This window comes from Sphaeramia orbicularis, chromosome 17, assembly GCF_902148855.1.
Source record: "Sphaeramia orbicularis chromosome 17, fSphaOr1.1, whole genome shotgun sequence".
Lineage (NCBI taxonomy): Eukaryota > Metazoa > Chordata > Actinopteri > Kurtiformes > Apogonidae > Sphaeramia > Sphaeramia orbicularis.
Window position 1 is genome coordinate 40,011,703 of NC_043973.1, and position 20,777 is coordinate 40,032,479.

Genomic DNA, 20,777 nt, shown 5'->3' on the forward strand with positions numbered 1-20,777 from the left:
AGTGACCACTATGCATGAAAGAGTTAAACTGACGGTAAATAAAGTATTTGAAATGAGCTCAGCTTTAAACATATTCAGCTGTAAAACACATTTATATAAAATCGGAAAACACTGGCGGGGCCATTTTACTGCACATGGGCTATTGTATTTACGATGGAGTACGTTTACAGTGTATCATTAGTATTTTTACTCGAGTAAAATGCCTTTTTCTGACCTTTGCTATTCTGATGGAGTTGACCCAAAGCAGCAGTTTGTGTTTGTCGTCACAGCACAGGAACTTGATGTAGTGCGACTCTTTCTGGATGCAAGGATGCTATAAAATAAAGTAAAGGCAGAAAAAAACAGTGGCTGTAAATAGCGTAAACACTCCCTCACTGAGTGTTTATGTAGTGCACACAACAACCAGCAGAGGGAAGACAATACCTGTGATGACATTCTAGAGTACACATGAACAACACTGGGAGGGAAGTAAGGGGGAGTTCTTCTTCTTTACTGAATGTAATGAGTATTAGATTTCTGGTTGTCTCTTAAATCATGTTGAAGTTAAAGGAAATGTTATTTGCAAGTATAATCTGCACAGATATCATATGTAGGATTTAACACATGCTACATTCAGATTCCCACACTTAAAAAACACACACATACCAATAGGATACTGTATAATTTGAGCCCACATGTCTGGTATTTACAACCTGTGGATGGTTTTCTAAGAATAGATGCAAATATAAGACTTAGACTTGAAAATGTTGCACAAAGCGGTTTTAGTTCTTGACTATTTTAACCTATAAAGACGCAGTGTTATGTCTGTGTCAGGTCCCAAATGAATTTTAAATCTATATTTAACTTTTCTAAAGTGATTTATCACCATTTATTACAATATTATTCTCTGTATTTTGCATTTTTTCAGTCAGAATCAGGTATTTTCTTATATTTAATTCACTGATCATGTAGATGTTCATAAAAGCTCAGATTAAAGTTGAGGGTTATTGTATCAAAAACAGAGAAAACTGTAGAAAAAGTGACTTTTTCCAGTAAAATCTATCATTAACTGAACATAAACCAAGTGTCTCCATCCACTGTCATTGATCCAACTCCATGGGTTTTACTTAGATTGGATTACATTCAATTATATTATATTATATTATATTAGATTAGATTAGATTAGGGTTATCATATCAAAAACAGAGAAAACTGTCTGGTATTTACATCCTGTGGACAGTTTTCTAAGAATAGACGCAAATATAAGACTTAGACTTGAAAATGTTGCACAAAGCGGTTTTAGTTCTCGACTATTTTAACCTATAAAGACCCAGTGTTACGTTTGTGTCAGCACCCAAATGATTTTTTTCCTCTATATTTAACTTTTCTTAAGTGATTTATCACCATTTATTACAATATTATTCTCTGTATTTTGCATTTTTTCAGTCAAAATCTGGTATTTTCTTGTATTTAATTCACTGATCATGTAGATGTTCATAAAAGCTCAGATTAAAGTTGAGAGTTATTATATCAGAAACGAAGAAAACTGAAGAAAAAACGGCTTTTTCAGTAAAATTCATCATTAACTGAACATAAACCAAGTGTCTCCATCCACTGTCATTGATCCAACTCCATGGGTTTTACTGGTGAATCAATGTTGTAGAAGATGACGGTGTTTCCATGGTAACTATGGAGCCTCTGAACATCCAAATGGGTCATATCTGATGACCATGAAAAGATGAAAAACTGTATTTTACACCAATTATTTAAATGTATTGATAGGATTAGTGAATCAACAGGTATTAAACAGTTTAGATCAGTAGATGGTTTTGGTTGTTGGTGGGTGTTTGGGTCTTTATTTGTCAAGTGGGACTAATTTGCTTTGAATTCTGGGTAAATTTAGACTTTTTTCATATTAAAGAGTGGTGATCATCATGCTACTATTTCAAACAAATCACTCCAGGAAAAAACATATACTTAACCAAACCAATGTTTTAATGGCAAAGTTCCAGTGCATCTGAAGAAAATAAAGCTACTTATTACAAGGATAATTGGACTAGTTTGACCTTTTAATTTCTTTTCATTTATTTCGTTCATGGTTGTGTATTTCATCAGCGAACATTCAATAATCATCAAGTAAACAAACATGTACACGCCCATGCTCGAAAAGGAGCAGGATGAAGAAAATCTTATATTTCCTGCCCCCTTCTAAATAATAATAGCCTTAATGGTTAACTATACACAACTAGCTATAAAATCACACTATATAAAATCAGACAAACCAAACAAAATACATCCTAAGATAATACAAAGTGAATTCAAAACCAAGTGCAAAACTACATGTCCAGAAAGTATAATACATAGGTAAACATATACCTGACGCAATGATGCAAAAACATTATACCAGACCAAAATAGGTAAATAAATATGTCACAAGATGCAGTACAAATATGAAGCAAAAGGTAAAAACCTATAACTGTTCATATAATCTCATTGCTCTTTCTTTATACACTTTTTTTCAGTTGGAATATGACCTGATAATTAATTCAGTTTCCTTATGACTGTGTGTTACTGCACTTCCACAATATCATGAAATCCCAAACAAAGCCATGACTATGAGGCATGTTTTCCTCCTTTTTGTCAGATGCTGTGTCTTCATACACTGTAAGCCTGGATAAGTAGAGTTAACTCAAAAAATCTGAGGCAAGTGATTGCACTTAAATGATTTGAGTAATGATCGACTAATCAATTGGTTTAAGTAGGTTCAACTTTAATGCTAAAAGTACTGAACTTAAACTATTAAGTAGAAACACTCAAAGACAAGTTATTTGTACTTTAAGTCTGTTGTAAAATCAACCCCACTATCCAACCATCCAACTCAGCATTTTAGGTTACAATGACTAATTTTCCCAATTGCAGCCAGATTAATTTATCATTGATTAAATGTTTTTTAATATAGCCAAATTCATAATCCTATTCCTGACTATAATAGTTACAAATTTTTTCAACTTAATATATTGTAGCATGGATGGAAGTCAGATAAATGTCATTTGTAAGTATAGGTCATATTATTAAGTTATTTTAATATTAAGATAATCATTGAACACTAACAGTCTTAGACAAACAGGAAAGCCATTGTTCTTCCTCTGGCTCTGACTCATGGTGCAGCTCTACAAAAATACAAAAACAAACACAAAAAGGCCAATAAACACTGCCATACACACATTAAATCCAAATTAACACTAACACCACAACCCCACTGAACCCCTGCACAGAAAAATAACACATTTTCAACAACATGCCCAATACCCACAATGCAATGCGAAGATAAAAAGGTGTGGTCTTGACTAAAACTTAGTGATTTAATTCCATTCAACTTAAACTTTTTCGTACTTTCAACTATGTCTACAAATTAGTAGAATATACTGAACATTTTATAGTAACATCATAAAACTTAAATCATTGAAGTGCATTGTAATTAAAGCATTTTAGTAAATACAAATTCCGGGCTTACAGTGTATAACTGTTACCATGTTAACATTGCTCTTATTTAGCCTGGAAGTAGGTTTGCTAACATTTAATGCCTGTCCTTATTTACTGTAAAACTCTAACCTGCATGAGACACAGAGCTATATAAGTAAAACGGAATTGAGCTGAATTAATCTGAAAGTTAAACTGATACCTTTCTGAAACTTCCCCACAGCATGACTTTGCTTTTGACAAATATTTAGCCAGCGCATTTCTGAGAAAACTATGTGGAAGCGGTTCAGACAGTGTTGCACATGAGTTCTATTTAGTCATGCTCTGAGCGTCGCCTTATGCTCAGTTTAGATTCATCCTGAAAAAAACCACAGCTTAATAAGAACAGTGCCGTGTTTTTCTATCCTTACTTCTAATATGCCATTCAAAGTGTATTTTTCCTGTAACTCCAGAACAGTAGTTATTCCAGATCAACTGTCCAGGGCAGGAACATGAATCATCTGTGCAGCGCTCGGCCTGTTGACCCCTAATACAACGCTTCATGCTCTTAAACTGCAAGAATGCTGAATGCGCTTGAACACATAGAGCATGGCCGGTGGGTTCCGTGCACCTTGTTCCACTCTCGTCTCAGACCTGCCTCTGGCCTACATTAAACTGTCTGTTGCGTGATAAAGTGCAACCACAAAGCTGCATCCCCCATCATGTCAAACCCCTTCAGTTTTACTCACCTTATCTTTCTATTATCTCCTGATCACTTTCTACCACCCGCTGCTTTCTCTCTGTATGTATATCCCATAAGTCAGGGGTGTCAAACTCATTTTAGTTCAGGGGCCACATTCGACTAAATTTGATCTGCAGTGGGCCGACCCAGTTAAATAATAACATAATAATATAGAAATAATATCAACTCCAAACTTTTCTCTGTTTTAGGGTGAAAAAAGTAAATTTACATTATGAAAACGTTTACATCTACAAACTATTCTTTCAAAAGATGTGAATGACATGAACAAACTGAAAAATCAGTGTAATTTTAACAATATTCTGCCTCAGTTTATCATTTACACATGTACATTATAACTTACAGATCACAGTGGATCTACAAACACACAAAACATTTAATAACAGACAGAATATTGTTAAAATTGCTCTTACTTCTCTTAAGACATTTCAGGTTGTTCATATTTGTTCAGGTTATTCACATTTTCTGCGAAATTATACTTTGTTTTAGTGTAAATACATGAAAATATTAACATTTACAAAGAGAGAAATTTGGAGTTGTCATTATTTATGTTATTATGATAGTATTTGACTGGTCCTGCCCAGTTGAGATTCAATTGGTCTGAATGTGGAACATGAACCAAAAGGAGTGTTAATATCTTAGTGTAATTTTTGCATTTCACAAAATCATCCCAAGGGCCGGACTGGACCCTTTGGTGGGCTGGATTTGGCCCCCGGGCCGCATGTTTGACACCTGTGCCATAAGTCCTCAAAGTAAACTGAACTGAACTATGTACAGTGTCATGAAACTATAAACAGCTTTACTTAACCTGTTAACCCCTGAAACATTATTTTAGGTAAACATGCTGCTGTGAATTAGCATCAGTTTCAGTTTCATAAAAGCTGCTGTGAGTATGTGCTTGGGTTCCTTTTCTTCAGTGGTTTTGCTTTACTGTGTGTTTTAAGTCAAAACAGGTGGAATAACAGGAAAAGACAAAGAGAGGAAGTGAAGTTTGACGGGTTTGGACTAAATAAGGCGTTCAGAATGTACATCTATAAGAGATTTAGGATATTGAACATGAACTGTGAACTAGAACACACTGAACAACAGCAAGTATTTGAATTTTGGCCCAGTAGTTTTTGTTTAGGGCTCTTTTTTCTAAATCAGTCTAGCTGCTTTTAACCCATAAAGACCCAAACAGGCACTGACAACCAAAACCATCTACTGATCTAAAATGTTTAATAACTTCTGAATCACTAGATTTATCAATATTGTGAAATAATTGGTGTAAAATACAGTTTATCATCTTTTCATGGTCATCAGATATGACCCATTTGGATGTTCAGAGGCTCTGTAGTTGCTGTGGAAACACCGTCATCTTCTACAGCATTGATTCACCAGTAAAACCCATGGAGTTGGATCAATGACAGTGAGTTTATATTCAGTTAATGAGAGATTTGACAGAAAAAGTCACTTTTTCTTCAGTTTTGTGCGTTTCTGATATAATAAACTTTAACTTTAATCTCAGCTTTTATCAACTTCTAGATGATCAGCAAATGAAATATAGGAAAATACATAATTTACACTGAAAAAAAAAAAACAAAATACAGAAGATAATATTATAATAAATGGTGATAAATCACTTAAGAAAAGTTAAATATAAAGAAACATTGATTTGGGAAGTGCCACAAAAGTAGCACTGGGTCTTTATGGGTTAAACACCTGGTTGAACTCCAAAAAGAAGTTACACGGTCAAAACTGGGTGAAAGCACAGTAAAAAAAAAAGAAAAAAAAGAAAATCAAAATAATGCCACAAACAACAGTAAAAAAAACCCAAAACAAAACCCACAAGTAAAACTGCATAAAAAAAGTCCTGTCTATTTTCAAGGCAAGTCGGCCTCAGTCATTGCTTTGTGTTTTACCCCCCATTACATAGGCAGCGGGCGTGAATTTTTATGACATTTAAAATAAGTTATACATTCAGAATGCTCACCACAGACACGTCAGGGGCTAAAGGGTTAAACATCCTGAACACTTCGAGTGAAGTCAGAAAAAAAAAAAAAAAACATGTGTAACTATAAAAGTACACAGAGCACTGAGGTGTTGATTTTGGTGACTGTTCTTACCTTTAGTATGAAGCAGTGATCTGTGGGAGCTTTGTACTTCTGTTTGTAGTTGTTCGTGGTGTAGATGTTGACTTTATCAACGTGGACGAAACAGGCGAGGTCACTGGACAACTGTCAAACCCAGAAAAATGAGTGAATAATCACAGAGAGACAGAAATGTGGGCGATAGTTCAGTCATGTTGTTAATGTCAGAGCTCTTCTCAGGTGCCTCATTAAAAAAGTCGATCGCATGCTTTCCACAAGAATTACGCCTTTTAACCCTTAGAGACCTAGAACTATTTCTGTGTCAACTTCTGTAGGAAGTTTTCTCTACGTATATTTAACTTTTTTCTATGTGATTGCCATTGATTTTTTTTTTCTTTACCATTTTACATCTTCTAATGAAAACCAGGTATTTAATTTACTGCTCATGTACATGTTCATAAAGTAATTTCAAAGGTTGTTTCATCAAATCTAAGAAAACTGAAGAAAACTTGACTTTTTGAGCAAAATATATCATTAACTCAATATGAAGTCAAGCCACTACAACCAGTATCATTTGTCAAACTACGTGGGTTTTAGTGGTGAATCAGTGCTGCAGAAAATAAGTGTTATAAAAGCGTTTCCATGTTCATTACAGAGCATCTGGACATCCAAAAAAGACACATCTGATGATGATAAAAAGCTTAGAACCTGCATTTTACATGAATTAGTTAACTGTATCGACATGGTAATTTATTCAAAACTTATTAAACATTTTAGATCAGCAGATGCTTTGGGTCACCAGCAGCTGTTTAGATCCCAAAGCTCAAACAAATTTCACCCAAACTAGACAATTTATTCACTTTTATTACCCCGATTTGTTTCTTTGTTTAACACTTTAGCAGCAAAACTATTGGTTGAATTCATACCAAGCTGGGTTTATAGATTGCCAGTGACCCAGAACAGATATGATTACATTTTGGGGAAAGTAGGTCAAAGTTAAAATTTTTAATGAATTTTTAAAATTTTTTTTTCTATTTACTTATAATGGCTGAGATTTGTCTATGTCTAAGCTGACATCAGCACATAGATAGACATGATGCCATCAGCTGGTTTGATGCCAAAATAAGCTACAATATGTGTGAGGGGTGGGGTTTGTTGTACCTGGTACCACTTGTTTATTCTATTATTACCTCCACCAGGAGGTATTGTGATCGCTTTGCTTTGTGTGTTTGCGTGCGTGCGTGTGTTTGTTTGTTTGCGTGTTTGTTTGTTTGTTAGCAAGATAACTCAAAAAGTTATGGACAGATTTTCATGAAATTTTCAGGAAATGTTGATACTGGCAGAAGGAAGAAATGATTACATTTTGGTGGTGATCGGGGAGGGGGGATCTGTCTTGGCGGAGGTCTGCGTTCTCCTAGTGCTTTTCTTGTTATTATTGGATTGATTTATTCTAAATCCATCAAACTAATGATCTTCATGTTACAGTTATTTGGCACAATCAACCTGAAAGTCACTCAAAAAACTAAAAAAAGAGAACATGACTCACAGGGAATCATATCCAGTCTTGCAATTAACCCTTTAAACCCTAAGCCTAAAATGGACCGTCTGGACTTTTTTTCTTATTTTGACTAAAAAAAGGTTAGAAAATATCCAGCCATCCAAAATGCATATGCACAGTCTGTCAGGGATGACACGTATTTGCAGTTTTTGCAAAATCATCTGATGGTGTTTCCACGTTCACTATGGAGCATCTGAACATCCAAATGGGTCATATCTGATGATGATGAAAAGCTGAGAAACTGCATTTTACCTGAATGACTTAACTGTATTGTAGGGATATAACGATTACCGGTATAACAATAAACCACGGTAAAATTCCCAATGGTTAGTATTACTGTTTAAATTCTAATTATCATGCTAACTGTGGTTGATTACCGCACTTTGAAAACTCACGGTACTGCTCATTTCCTGGATCTATCTATGAAAAAGAAACTAAAACAACTCAAACTTGATATGGAAACTGGTCAAACAATGGCCATAAGGTGACATCTTTAATGCACATTTGTATGTTTAATGTTTACATGTTAATATTTGAATGTTTGAATGTTTCTGCCATCAGAAAGTACATTGTGCATATTATTTTATTCCTTTTTTTTTTTTTTTCAAAATACAACTTGGTTAAATTATTTCACTGCGTGTATAAGTACTTTTTGAACATTTTGAGCACAATTTCAACAATACTGTGATAATAACGATAACCGTGACAATGTTGGTCACAATAACCGTGATATGAAATTTTTATATCGTTATCATTAGTGGTTCTAAACTTCCTTGACATTTTATCTCAAGTAGATGCTTTTGTTCTCCGGTGGTATTTGAGGGTTAAATAGTTTGTGCAACGATACTAGATTCTAGTCTTTGGCCATATTCAAGCTCCAGTTCAGAGAAAACATTTGCTTTTCCCTCTAAAGCTTTTCAGCGTTCTGTCGTTTTTTTCACTTTAAGCAGAAACACATCACGGTTACACACTGAAACTGCTGCTAAAACATCACTACTCACTGCAAGCGAACTCCAAAAAAAAACAACAACAAAAAAAACCCAAAACAAAAAAAAAAAAAAACAGTTCTGTGAAATGAAATGAAGGTGACCTATGGAGGCTTCACACTGACTTCATCCTCCACTTCTCTCCCACGTTGTTCCTCCTTTGTAACTGCGCCTGCTTATTATTATTCTAACAGTAGCATCTGTGTCTCTGTTGTTCTGATGTTACATGTGGGTGCATCCTGAATTCCTGTTTTGCTCTGCCTAATGAACTATCCCTTCCAGATACCACTCATCCATGTGTCCTTGGCCTCAGATGATTCCTGCAGCTCCCTTATGTTTACCATTTGCACATCTGCCTCACACAGATTCCAACCATCCCATTCTCCTTTCCTGTGCTTTTTCGATCATGTCCGGACTACGTTTGTTTCTTTCAATGACAGACAATGACATTTTTTCTCTTCAACAGCAGCGAGGCCTCGATTCACACTGTCCATCTTCATTTCTCATCCTTTTCCTCCACAGAAGAAAATCATCATCCTGTTTCTACAGGAAAAAAATAACTCGTCCCTTCTTTTATTTCTCTGTTCTTTTCAACTTGATCCTTTAACAGTTGTGCTTGAAAGACGGTGAAAGACAAGAATGTTCTCATTTTATCCAAGAATACAATCTAAAACATGATCAGATGTTTGCAGAAATCCTTAACCCATGAAGACCCAAACCTCCATCGGTACCAAAACCATCAGCTGATCTACAATGTTTAATACCTGTTGACCCACTAATCAGACTGATCTCGTGAAATTGCGTAATATGTCACGCCAGTTCTTATGACATTTGGTCTGCTATACTTACGCATTTTCATTCTTTCGTGCGTTATTCATCAGCATTAACCCTAAGCCTAACCCTAAACCTAACTGCTAATTGTGCTAACTGCTAATCGCACTAAACCCTAACCCCTAACCCTAACCCTAACCGTTATCCTCAGTGCCAATGAAAACGCAACACTTGAAGATTCTTATATTTTTTTAAATCGATGAGGATTTTTATTCCATAAGCTCTTTGGAATTAATCATAGGCCGTTTCTATACAGTAAAAATAAAAAATCACATCCAAATCTGTTGACAAAAAATAAGGATAACGAAAGAAACTCAAGGACCCCCAAAACCAAAAGTCACAAAGCGGTCCCGGAGGTGCTGCAGCTCAATGTAGCGATCCTGCTGTGGCTGTGGCTCATCCAGGGCGAGGTCTGTCTGCAGCTGAGCCAGTTTCTTCATGCCTCTGTTGCATCCTGACTATGGTGGACACATTACGTCCAAAACAGCGCGCCACCTGCCGAGCAGACATTCTGGCCTCCAGGAGCCCCATAGCATGGCATCTGTGGTCACGTGTCAGTCTAGGCATCGCCGAGTTATTGCAAATGATTTTGGTGCTTTTCAGCTTGCCTTTATATACAGAACATGACCACTCCTTAACTGACCACAATTCCTTAAGTTGAGCAGTTCATTGCTGAGCAATGAGAAAAACAAGTCTTATGAATGCAGACAAGTTCATTCAAGTGTGACAATAGCTCAACCCGTCTCAGGTTATTAAGAAATTGTCTGGGATTATCTTATACAGGTGAAACTTAAACATATTGATGCACCTCAGGAACAATAAAACACAATCAAGTGTTGCGTTTTCATTGGTACTGAATATACTTCATGTGGCGTGAACATACACGCGTAAAGCTTATAATGCGTACAGATAACACGCCAATTAAAAATGGTGTGTTATCTGTACGCAGTTCATGATATCACGTTGCCACTAATCCTATCAATACATGTAAATAATCGGTGTCAAATACAATTTTTCATCTTGTCGTGGTCATCAGATATGACCCATTTGGATGTTCAGAGGCTCAGTTACCATGGAAACGCCGTCATGTACTACAACATTGATTCACCAGTAAAACCAATGGAGTTTAACAAATGACAGTGGATGGACACATTTGTTTTTATGTTCAGTTAATGATGTTTTTGTGGAAAAAGTCATTTTTTCATTTGTTTTCTCTCTTTCTTATATAATAACCCTCAACTTTAATCTGAGCTTTCAGCGTGATATCATGAATTGCGTGAAGATGAAACGCCACTTACAATTGGTGTGTCATCTGTACGCATTTTAAGCTTTCTGTGTGTATGTTCACGCTGTGTCAAATACCACGTGATTAGCGGGTAGGGTTTAGGTTTAGGGTTACATTTAGGGTTAGGATTAGTGGTTATGGATATGTAAACCAGAGATCTTGGTGTACATTCACACACAATCAAATGGCGCTGAATAACACGTGAAAGGATGAAAATGTGTACATATAGCACACCAAATGACGTAAGAATTGATGTGACATACAACGCGATTTCATGATATCAGTCTGGAGCTTTAATGAACATCTACATGATCAGTAAATGAAATGTAGGAAAATACATGATTTTCACTGAAAACACACAAAATGAAGAAGATAATATTACAATAAATGTTGATAAATCACTTAAAAAAAGGTTAAATAGTGAAAAAAATTCATTTGGGAACTGCCTTAAAAGTAGCACTGGGTCTTTATGGGTTAAACTAGAAAACAAATGAGAGAAAAAAAAGCTTAACTAGAATGATCATGTCATTTTCAGAGGTTATTTTAATCAGTGGATGACAATGAGGAGTGAGTTTCCACTGTAAATGTCTGATCTTGACGACATGTATTGTTTGAAATGGCCCAGATGAAAATGATTTTCTACAGACCGTAGAAAAGACAGGAAAGGTTGACAGAAGAGTTTCTATAGAGTTGACTTTTGGGCAGATGGTGAACAAATGGAGAAGGTTCAACACTTCTGGAGTGATTGACCAACAAATGTGTACCAGCAGATGTGTAACATATCCAGGACAACGTCTAGGAACATAAAGCCCTCCCCTGACACAGTTAGTGTCAGCGGTCATGACTCCACCATCAGGACAGCGTGTACAACAATGGCTGAGCTACAAGGCGGATGCTACTCCTTTCCAAAAAGACCGAAAAGCCAGAAAGCTGTTGGAAGAATCTTCAGTCGACAGACGAGACCACACATCATGGCTTGAATAAGAACCATTGTGTTTGGCGACAAATAAAACCAAAATAAGAACGTCATCCCATCTGTGAAAAGTGGTGGTGGCAGAGACAGGATAAATGAATGAGCAGTAGTGTCAAACATACAGCCTGTGGGACAAAAATGGCCCACCAAAGGGTCCAATCCAGCCTGGGTGATCAATTTATGAAATGGAACAATGACATTGAAGATGTTAAAGGTGGGGTCTGGGATGTTTTTCTGGAGAATTTTTTATTATATTCCTTAAAATCCCCTTCACACCCCATCCATCCATCCATTATCCACCACTTATCCAGGGCCGGGTCGCGTGGGCAACAGTCTAAGCAGGGATGCCCAGACTTCCCTCTCCCCAGACACCTCCTCCAGCTCTTCCGGGGGACCCCGAGGCGTTCCCAGGCCAGCCGAAAGGCATAGTCTCTCCAACGTGACCTAGGTCTTCTCCGAGGCCTCCTCCCGGCGAGACATGCCCGGAACACCTCCCCAGGGAGGCGTCCAGGAGGCATCCGACACAGATGCCCGAGCCACCTCAGCTGGCCCCTCTCGATGTGGAGGAGCAGCGGCTCTACTCCGAGCTCCTCCCTGGTGACTGAGCTCCTCACCCTATCCCTAAGGGTGCGCCCAGCCACCCTGCAGAGGAAGCTCATTTCGACCGCTTGTATCCGGGATCTTGTCCTTTCGGTCATGACCCAAAGCTCATGACCATAGGTGAGGGTAGGAACGTAGATTGACCGGTAAATCGAGAGCTTTGCCTCTCGGCCCAGCTTCTTCTTTACCACAACTGACCGGTACAGCGACTGCATCACTGCAGATGCTGCACTGATCAGTCTGTCAATCTCACGCTCCATCCTTCCCTCACTTGTGAACAAGACCCCAAGATACTTAAACTCCTCCACTTGGGGCAAAGACTCTCCGCCGACCCGGAGAGGGCAGACCACATTTTTACAGTCAAGAACCATGCCCTCGGATGTGGAGGTGCTGAGCCTCATCCCATTTGCTTCACACTCGGCTGCAGCCCTTCACACCCCGACTACAACTAATTAATTAAATGCTCTAACACAAAAATTTTAAAAATCAGTCACCTGTGGAACGGGCAGGACTGAAAAAACACCATCCAATCATTTTGAGCGCCCACTCAAAATGATTGAACGGTGATATGTCTATCAAACTCAACTGTCATTCACCCCTCCCCCCTTCCCCCCTCTGCACATAACCCTCTTCACCTTCCCACAGGCTGGAGCGTTTGTACAGAGAGTGCAGCCAGAACCTGGCTATATTAGTTATATTAGGATGGAAAGTTCACCAGCAAACTGTTTTGTCACTAACATACACTACTAGGAAATGTAACATTAGTCACATAGGTCTGAACTGGGGCTGATCGGTAAGAGCGGGGGGGTGTTAGAGGAAACTGAATGAGATATGGATGGATATGCGAGCTGGAGGCTCAGCCGGGGCCGTAGTTGGGGTAGGAGCCCGAGGCGTACAGGACAGGAGCAGGTGACGGAACCTCAGCTGGTGGCGGAGCCTCAGCCGGTGTCGGAGACGGTTCGGTTGGACCGGACCGTAGACGGCGTCGGAGCCCAACCCGGGCATGGAGCAGAGCAGAGCCTCACGGCTAATTGATGCCGTGCAGCACTTGTGAACCCTCGGGAACAAGCATTGCATGTGCCACCACTCTGGAGGTGTGGTTTCAGAGGGACGTCTGAAGAAAGGGGTTTGGACTTTTGAACTGAGTATTTTCAGAATGTAGCTAGCTCAAGCGGTTTTTCCAAGATCTCAGACCCCACCATTAACAATCAACAGTGTCAATATGATTTTAGTTCAGGGGTGACATACAAGCCAATATGATCTCAAGTAGGTCAGACCAGTAAAATACTACCACAATAACCTATAAATAATGACAACTCCAAAATGTTCCATTTGTTTTTGTCTAAAAAAAAAAAAAGTACAATTCTAGGAAAATGTTTGCATTTGGGTGCTTCTATGAAACTGGGCTTATTTTGGTATCTGGCGCTTTGCCAGCTTTTTTAGACCCAATAATAAAAGAGAAATTTAGACAATGATGACCTCAGATGAATGCAAAAAATCCATCCCAAAATTAATTAATTTTTAATAGGATGTTAATAATAAGTGATCTGTAAGTTGTAATGCACATGTGTAAATGATAAACTGAGACATAATATTAAAAGTTACACATAATTTTTCTTAAGACATTTCAGGTAGTTCATGTTATTCACACTGTTTTAAATGATAGTTTGTAGATGTAAACATTTTCATAATGTAATTTTACTTTTTTCACTCTAAACATGTTTGGAGTTTGTTTTTTTTTATATGTTATTAATTTAAGTAGTGACTGACAAAATGAGGTACAAGTGGCCAAAATGAGTTTCCTTCGCAGGGTGGTGGGGCTCAGCCTTAGAGATAGGGTGAGGAGTAGAGCCTTTGCCTATTTTTCCAGAGCACTTTTTTTTTCCAGATCATTCAAAATCCAGCAGTCATTTACAATTTGCTGCATGTTATAATACTGCTAAAACAGCTTCTTCTCCAGCTTCTAGTATAAGCATGAGTGAAATTACCGTAATGACCCAAAGTAAACCAATAAAGCGCAACGTCTCAGGTTACAGTAGCCGTTGGAATTTTTCCAATCGCACAAACAGTGAATGAATTACAGCCATCCAAACTGCATATGTGTAGGGTGTGTCAGCGATGACACGTCAGGTTTTAAAGAGTTAGACCTAAAACTTCAAAATGCATTTCGCCCTAGATATTTTCCTGTATTTGATTTGCTGACCATAGAGATGTTCATAGAAGATCAGAGCAATTTCAGAGGTTATTATATCAGAACACAGAAAACTAAAGCAAAGGTGACTTTTACATCCTTACATATCATTAACTTAATATAAAAACGAATGTCTTTTTGTCTAACTCCATGGGTTGAATCACTGCTGCAGAAGATGAGTGTTTCTATGTTTACTACGGAGTCTCTGAACGTCCAAATGGGTCATATGTGATGCAAATGAAAACCTGAGAAACTGCATTTTACCAAAATTACTTAAACAGAATGATAAGATTAGTGGTTCAAAGGCTGAAAATATTTTTAATCAGTGGATGCTTTTGGTCGCCGGCGACTGTTTAGGTCTTTGAGGGTTAAAAGGAGCATCACACTAGTTCCCTAAGGCACAAACATCTCTATAAATAATAAGTAGAGATGTGGAAATTGCTCCGTCCATGTGTTCTGGGGTAAGTTCCAGACACACAGATATTAGAAACATGTAGCTGTTTATATCACAGACTCTTTGAAAGTACTTTTGAATCAAATATGTACCCAACTGTTTGTATTAACCCATAAAGACCCAAACCTCCACTGTTTACCAAAAGGATCTACTGTTTAATACCTGTTAATCCATTAATCCTGTCAATATATGTAAGTAATTGGTGTAAAATGCAGTTTGTCATCTTTTCATGGTCATCAGATATGACCCATTTGGACGTTCAGAGGCTCCGTAGTTACCGTGGAAACACTGTCATCTTCTACAACATTGATTCACCAGTAAAACCCATGGAGTTGGATCAATGACAGTGGATGGAGACACTTGGACTATGTTAAGTTTATTTTTTATTTGCTTCAAAACTCACTTTTTCTTCATTTTTTTTGTTTTGATGTAATAACCTTTGAATTAACTTTGAGTTTTCATTAATATCTAAATCAATAAACATGAGAAAATACAGGATTTACAGTGAAAAATGCAAACATAGAGGATAATGTCATAATAAATGGTGATAAATAATATAAAAAAGGTTAAATAGAGAGAAAAATTCATCTGACAACTGCCATAAAAAGTAGCACTGGGTCTTTACAGGTTAATTAATGAAAAAAGTAGCTATATTCAGTAATATGGAAAAATCAAGTATGCAATAGATAGAAATGCACTATGAATTATTATGCATTAAAATCAAAGACTTGTGAATCAGATTGAGCATAATCAAACATCAAAGTGAACTAAATTGGGATGCAGCGGAAGTGAAAATGTAATCATGTTTTAAATCACGTTCATGCAGAAAAAGGGGGATTCACAATGTATATGCAGAAGTGAAAAGTTTAATGTGAAATGCATGATTAAACAGTGTAGATGTGCAGATGGTTTGTGTCGCCGGTGGCTGTTTTGGTCTTTATGGGTTAAATTTATGGTGACTTTATGTAAATGTAGCCTCTGCCTGACAACATAAGATGAGATGAGATAAAATAAGATAAAATAAGACAAGATAAGATTAGGTGAAATAAGATGAGATGAGATAAGATTAAGTAACATACGATAAAATGAAAATGATAAAATGTGAAATAAGATAAAAATGAGATTAGATAGAATAAAGTGACATGAGATGATATAAGGTTAGGTGAAATAAGATAAAATAAATTGAGATAAGATACAATAAAATAAGATTAGATAAAATAAAATGAGATGAGATAAGATTAGGTGAAATAAGATAAAACGAGATGAGATAAGATTAGGTAAAATAAGATACAATAAAATAAAAGAAGATTAGGTAAAATAAGATAAGATTAACTAAGATCAGATAAAATGAGATGAGATAAAATTAGGTAAAATACGATTAGATAAAATAAGATAAGACTTTATTTTTCCCACTGTGGGGAAATTTCACAGTTAACAGCACCAACATACAACAAGCAAGTGCAGAGAAAAAGACATGTAGAAAAACCCACAAATGAGTAAAAATGAAAATATAACGAGAAAAATATCATGTTTCTGGGACCTAAACGCTACTGAAAGTTATTATTATCATTATCTAGTGGCTTTTTTTGCCGCCCACAAAGCTCATTAAAAGAAACTCTCCTGTCTGTAGAGAAACTGAGTGCACCGGTGTCAGCAGTGCAGTTTTATTAGAGTATTTTGCATATGTTTTATGTTCCTTCTTGAGGTTTTTTACCTTTGTCTTTCCTTTGGGAACATAGTAGATGCCTGAGGCTCTGAGCACAAAGTAGCGTGGTTTCCAGACTTTTTTCCCATCTTCTTTTAGGTACAACATGCCTTCAAGATCGGGAACAATCACTGTAGGACCCTCAAAGTTCTCCTGTAGAATAACAAGACATGCAAAACGACAATTACACTCATGAATGAATGAAGAAAGTTAATATAATCCACCATTTTGGTCCTTAAACTGACCTTAAGTAACAGCTGTTTGGACGACTCAGAAATTGCCTTCAAACATGTCGCCTTCTTCTTCCACATGTAAAATAACTTTGAGGTGACAGGATCGTGGTTTAGTTCAGTAAATGAGGCTTTGGCCGAAGAAAATGTAAGTGTACATCCATGATTCTACTCACATGTGGGTCTGTGAACATCACATACTTCTGAGGTCGAGACACAAAATAGATTTTGTTTTCACTGTGGCGACTCCACGCAGACAGTGGCTCCACTAAACACTCATGATCTTCAAAACAGCGCTCTGAAAAAGATGTGAAACCAAGCACAAAAACAGCCTGAATAGATGATGTGTGTGTGTGTGTGAGAAGGTTATAATAGTTTTGGATTTTTGATTATGGTTTAGTTTGATTTCGTTCAGACTTTTTTTTTCTCTAATTACCTCCGCCAAGGAGGTTATGTTTTTGCCAGGGTTTGTTTGTCTGTTTGTTTGTTTGTTTGTTTGTTTGTCTGTCCGTTAGTGTGCAACATAACTCAAAAAGTTATGGACAGATTTGGATGAAATTTTCAGGGTTTGTTGGAAATGGGATAAGGAAGAAATGATTAACTTTTGGGGGTGATCTGGAAGAAATCCTGGATTCTGGATCACTTTGAAATTTTCGTTAACATTGTGGTAAATGGGGCCAAAATTTTCGTTTCCCAATATCTCGCTTAATTATTGACCAAAACTCATGAAATTTAAGTCAGGAATTGACAATGGGGTCCTCTATCACATTTCAAAGGCTGATCCGGATCTGATCCAGAAGGCGGATTTTATTTTAAAAAATAAATGTAGGATTTGTATCACCGATTATGTGGGGAATTTTTGCGCTTGGCGGAGGTCTGCGCTCTCCGAGTGCTTTTCTAGTTTTAATTAATTTTTAGAGCAGGTTTGCTAGTTTTTATTACCTCCGCCAAGGAGGTTATGTTTTTGCCAGGGTTTGTTTGTCTGTTTGTCTGTCCGTTAGTGTGCAACATAACTCAAAAAGTTATGGACAGATTTGGATGAAATTTTCAGGGTTTGTTGGAAATGGGATAAGGAAGAAATGATTAACTTTTGGGGGTGATCGGGGGTGGGGGGCCCACGGGGGGGCCCACTGATCAGCCTTGGCGGAGGTCTGCGCTCTCCGAGTGCTTCTAGTTAGTTTTTGTGTTTTTCTAAATGTGTAGTTTTAGTATTTTAGTTTTTTTATATCTTTTATCTTCCTCGCCATCTGCTGCTTTCTCCTTACTTTAGTCTCCATGTTTCCAGGAAGAGTGGGGATGAGAAGCCGACTTTGAATGACAAGTGATGAGACATGAAGTGCTGTATGGTGTCGCCAGCTAAAATTGCTTGAATAAATTGCGAAATAAATCGATTTCATACCAGTCGGACACTGACAAAGACAAAAACAAAGGGAATTTTATCCATAATTTTGATACGTTTTAGTTAGTTTTGTAAGCCAGAGTGATCTCATGAAATCGCATGGTATGCAACGTAATATCATGAATTGCGTACAGATAACACGCTACGTTTAATTGTCGTGCTATCTGTACACAATTATAAGCTTTCCGCTTGTATGCTCACACTGCGCAAAATAACACGCGATTAGTGGTTAAGGTTAGGGTTAGCGGTTACGGATATCTAAACTGGAGATCTTGGCGTACATTTACACGTGATGAAATGGCATTGAAAAACAGGTGAAGGGATGAAAATGCACACGTATAGCACGCCAAATGCCATAAGAACTGACGTGACATACAACAGACTGATCTCATGAAATCGAGTTGTATGTTACGCCAGTTCCTATGGCATTCGGTGTGCTATATTTACGCATTTTCATCTTTTCGCGTGTTATTCAACGCCATTTGATTGCGTGTCAATGTACACCAAGATCTCCGGTTTACACATCCATAACTGCTAACCCTAACTGCAAATCGCGTTAATTGCGAGTTATTTTATACAGCGTGTTATCTGTACACATTATACGAAAGCTTATAATGCGTACAGATAACATGCCAATTAAAAGTGGCGTGTTATCTGTACGCAATTCACGATATCATGTCTAAGCACATAATACAGTTTCAGTTAGTTATCATTTTTTCTTTTAATTATAGTTTTTTTTTTAATTCAGTTAAGGAAAATGTTTTTTCAATTCAACTTTTCGTCATTTCGTTAGTTTTCATTAACGATAATAACCTTGGTGTGTGTGTGTGTTGATCTGACCGGTGTTCAGCTCTGGGTTGGTCTCACACAGGCTCCAGTCGACGCTGCAGTCACAGTGCGTCTTCTCAAACAGTTTGTCCAAAACCTCCCGGACCGCCTGTCTCTCGTCCACCATCAGAGTCTTTGAGCTGCCGTCGCTCATCAGTACTTTTATGATCAACTACAGGAGACGTCAGACCTCACAGTGTGTTACCGCAGGATCTAGTGTGTGCATGTTATCTACAGTGAAACAACTGCTGACTTTACCTTTCTCACTTTAGCTTCTTTCAGCTTCTCCAAAGCCAGTTTAATCTTGTCCGACTTTGTCTGTGGTTCTTTCTGGAAGTATAAATATGCAAATAGCCATCAGTTTTCGCTTGACATTTAATGTTTACAGTTCATTTACATTCATATTTTGTGCGTCCTTGACCTGGATTTAACAAAACCTGATGCATTCTGGTATTGTATAATCTTTATGTTCTCTACAAACTGATGGTTTTTTAACCCATAAAGACCCAAAATATCCACTGGAGCCCAAAACCATCTACTGATGTAAATGTTTAATACCTGTCGATCTACTAATCCTTGTCACAAGGGGGAAAAGAAAGGACTCAAATGCTCGGTACTGAAGGGGAAAAAAATAACAGGTTTATTTAACAAAATACGAAAACCTAATACAAAAGCTAAAGGAGAAACAGAGTCCATAAACAAAAACATACAACACCTGGGTCAGAGTCTGTGGATGAATATGGGTAATTGTCCGGGCTATGGAAAGGAATGAGGAGAAATGAACCAGCGCTGCATGGCTGCAAACCTAATCCTTAAATAGGCAAAAATGTAATTGGCTGCAGCCACGCAGCGCCAGCAGGTGAATCTGATAATGAAGAGAGGGAGGAGCCGAGGGCACACAGACACAGATCATGACAGAGGGAGAGCTGAGAGTCACAGGCACAGATCCTGACAATCCTGTCAATCCATGTAAATAATAGGTTTAAAATGCAGTTATTCATCTTTTCATGGTCATCAGATATGACCCATTTGGATGTTCAGAGGCTTCATAGTTACCGTGGAAACACCGTCATCTTCTACAACATTGATTCACCAGTAAAACACACGGAGTTGGATCAATGACAGTGGATGGACACACTTGGCTGATGTTCAGTTAATGATAGATTTGTTGAAAAAGACACTTTTTCTTCAGTTTTCTCTGCTTTGATATAACTTATGAATTAACTCTGAGTTTTCATGAACATCTAAATTAAATATAGGAAATTAAAAATAGGAAAATATGTGATTAATACTAAATATAGAGCATAACATTGTAATTAATCGTGGAAAAATTGCTTAAGAAAGGTTAAATAGACAGAAGCATTCATTTGGGAATTGCCACGAAGGGAGCACTGGGTCTAATGGGTTAAGAAACTATTCATGGTATCAGTTTGGGTTAAAGAACTTGTTGCAGCTGAAACATATTAATCA

The 20,777-nt window shown here is 37.4% G+C and overlaps 1 protein-coding gene across 2 annotated transcripts in view; it reads right to left on the reverse strand.

Moving 5' to 3' along the window:
- LOC115437814 (amyloid beta A4 precursor protein-binding family B member 1-interacting protein-like) overlaps positions 1-20,777 on the reverse strand; it is a 53,596-nt gene that overhangs the window by 5,085 nt on the left and 27,734 nt on the right. The window contains exons 5-11 of one of the 2 annotated variants that reach the window (XM_030161165.1): positions 19,566-19,637; positions 19,320-19,479; positions 17,257-17,378; positions 17,096-17,170; positions 16,860-17,003; positions 6,304-6,414; positions 215-313 (exon numbers count right to left, since the gene is read on the reverse strand). In XM_030161165.1, coding sequence (XP_030017025.1) covers positions 215-313; positions 6,304-6,414; positions 16,860-17,003; positions 17,096-17,170; positions 17,257-17,378; positions 19,320-19,479; positions 19,566-19,637 — 783 coding nt within the window. Of the gene's footprint in view, positions 1-214; positions 314-6,303; positions 6,415-16,859; positions 17,004-17,095; positions 17,171-17,256; positions 17,379-19,292; positions 19,480-19,565; positions 19,638-20,777 lie in introns of both variants that reach the window. The other variant, XM_030161164.1, reaches the window with a different exon arrangement.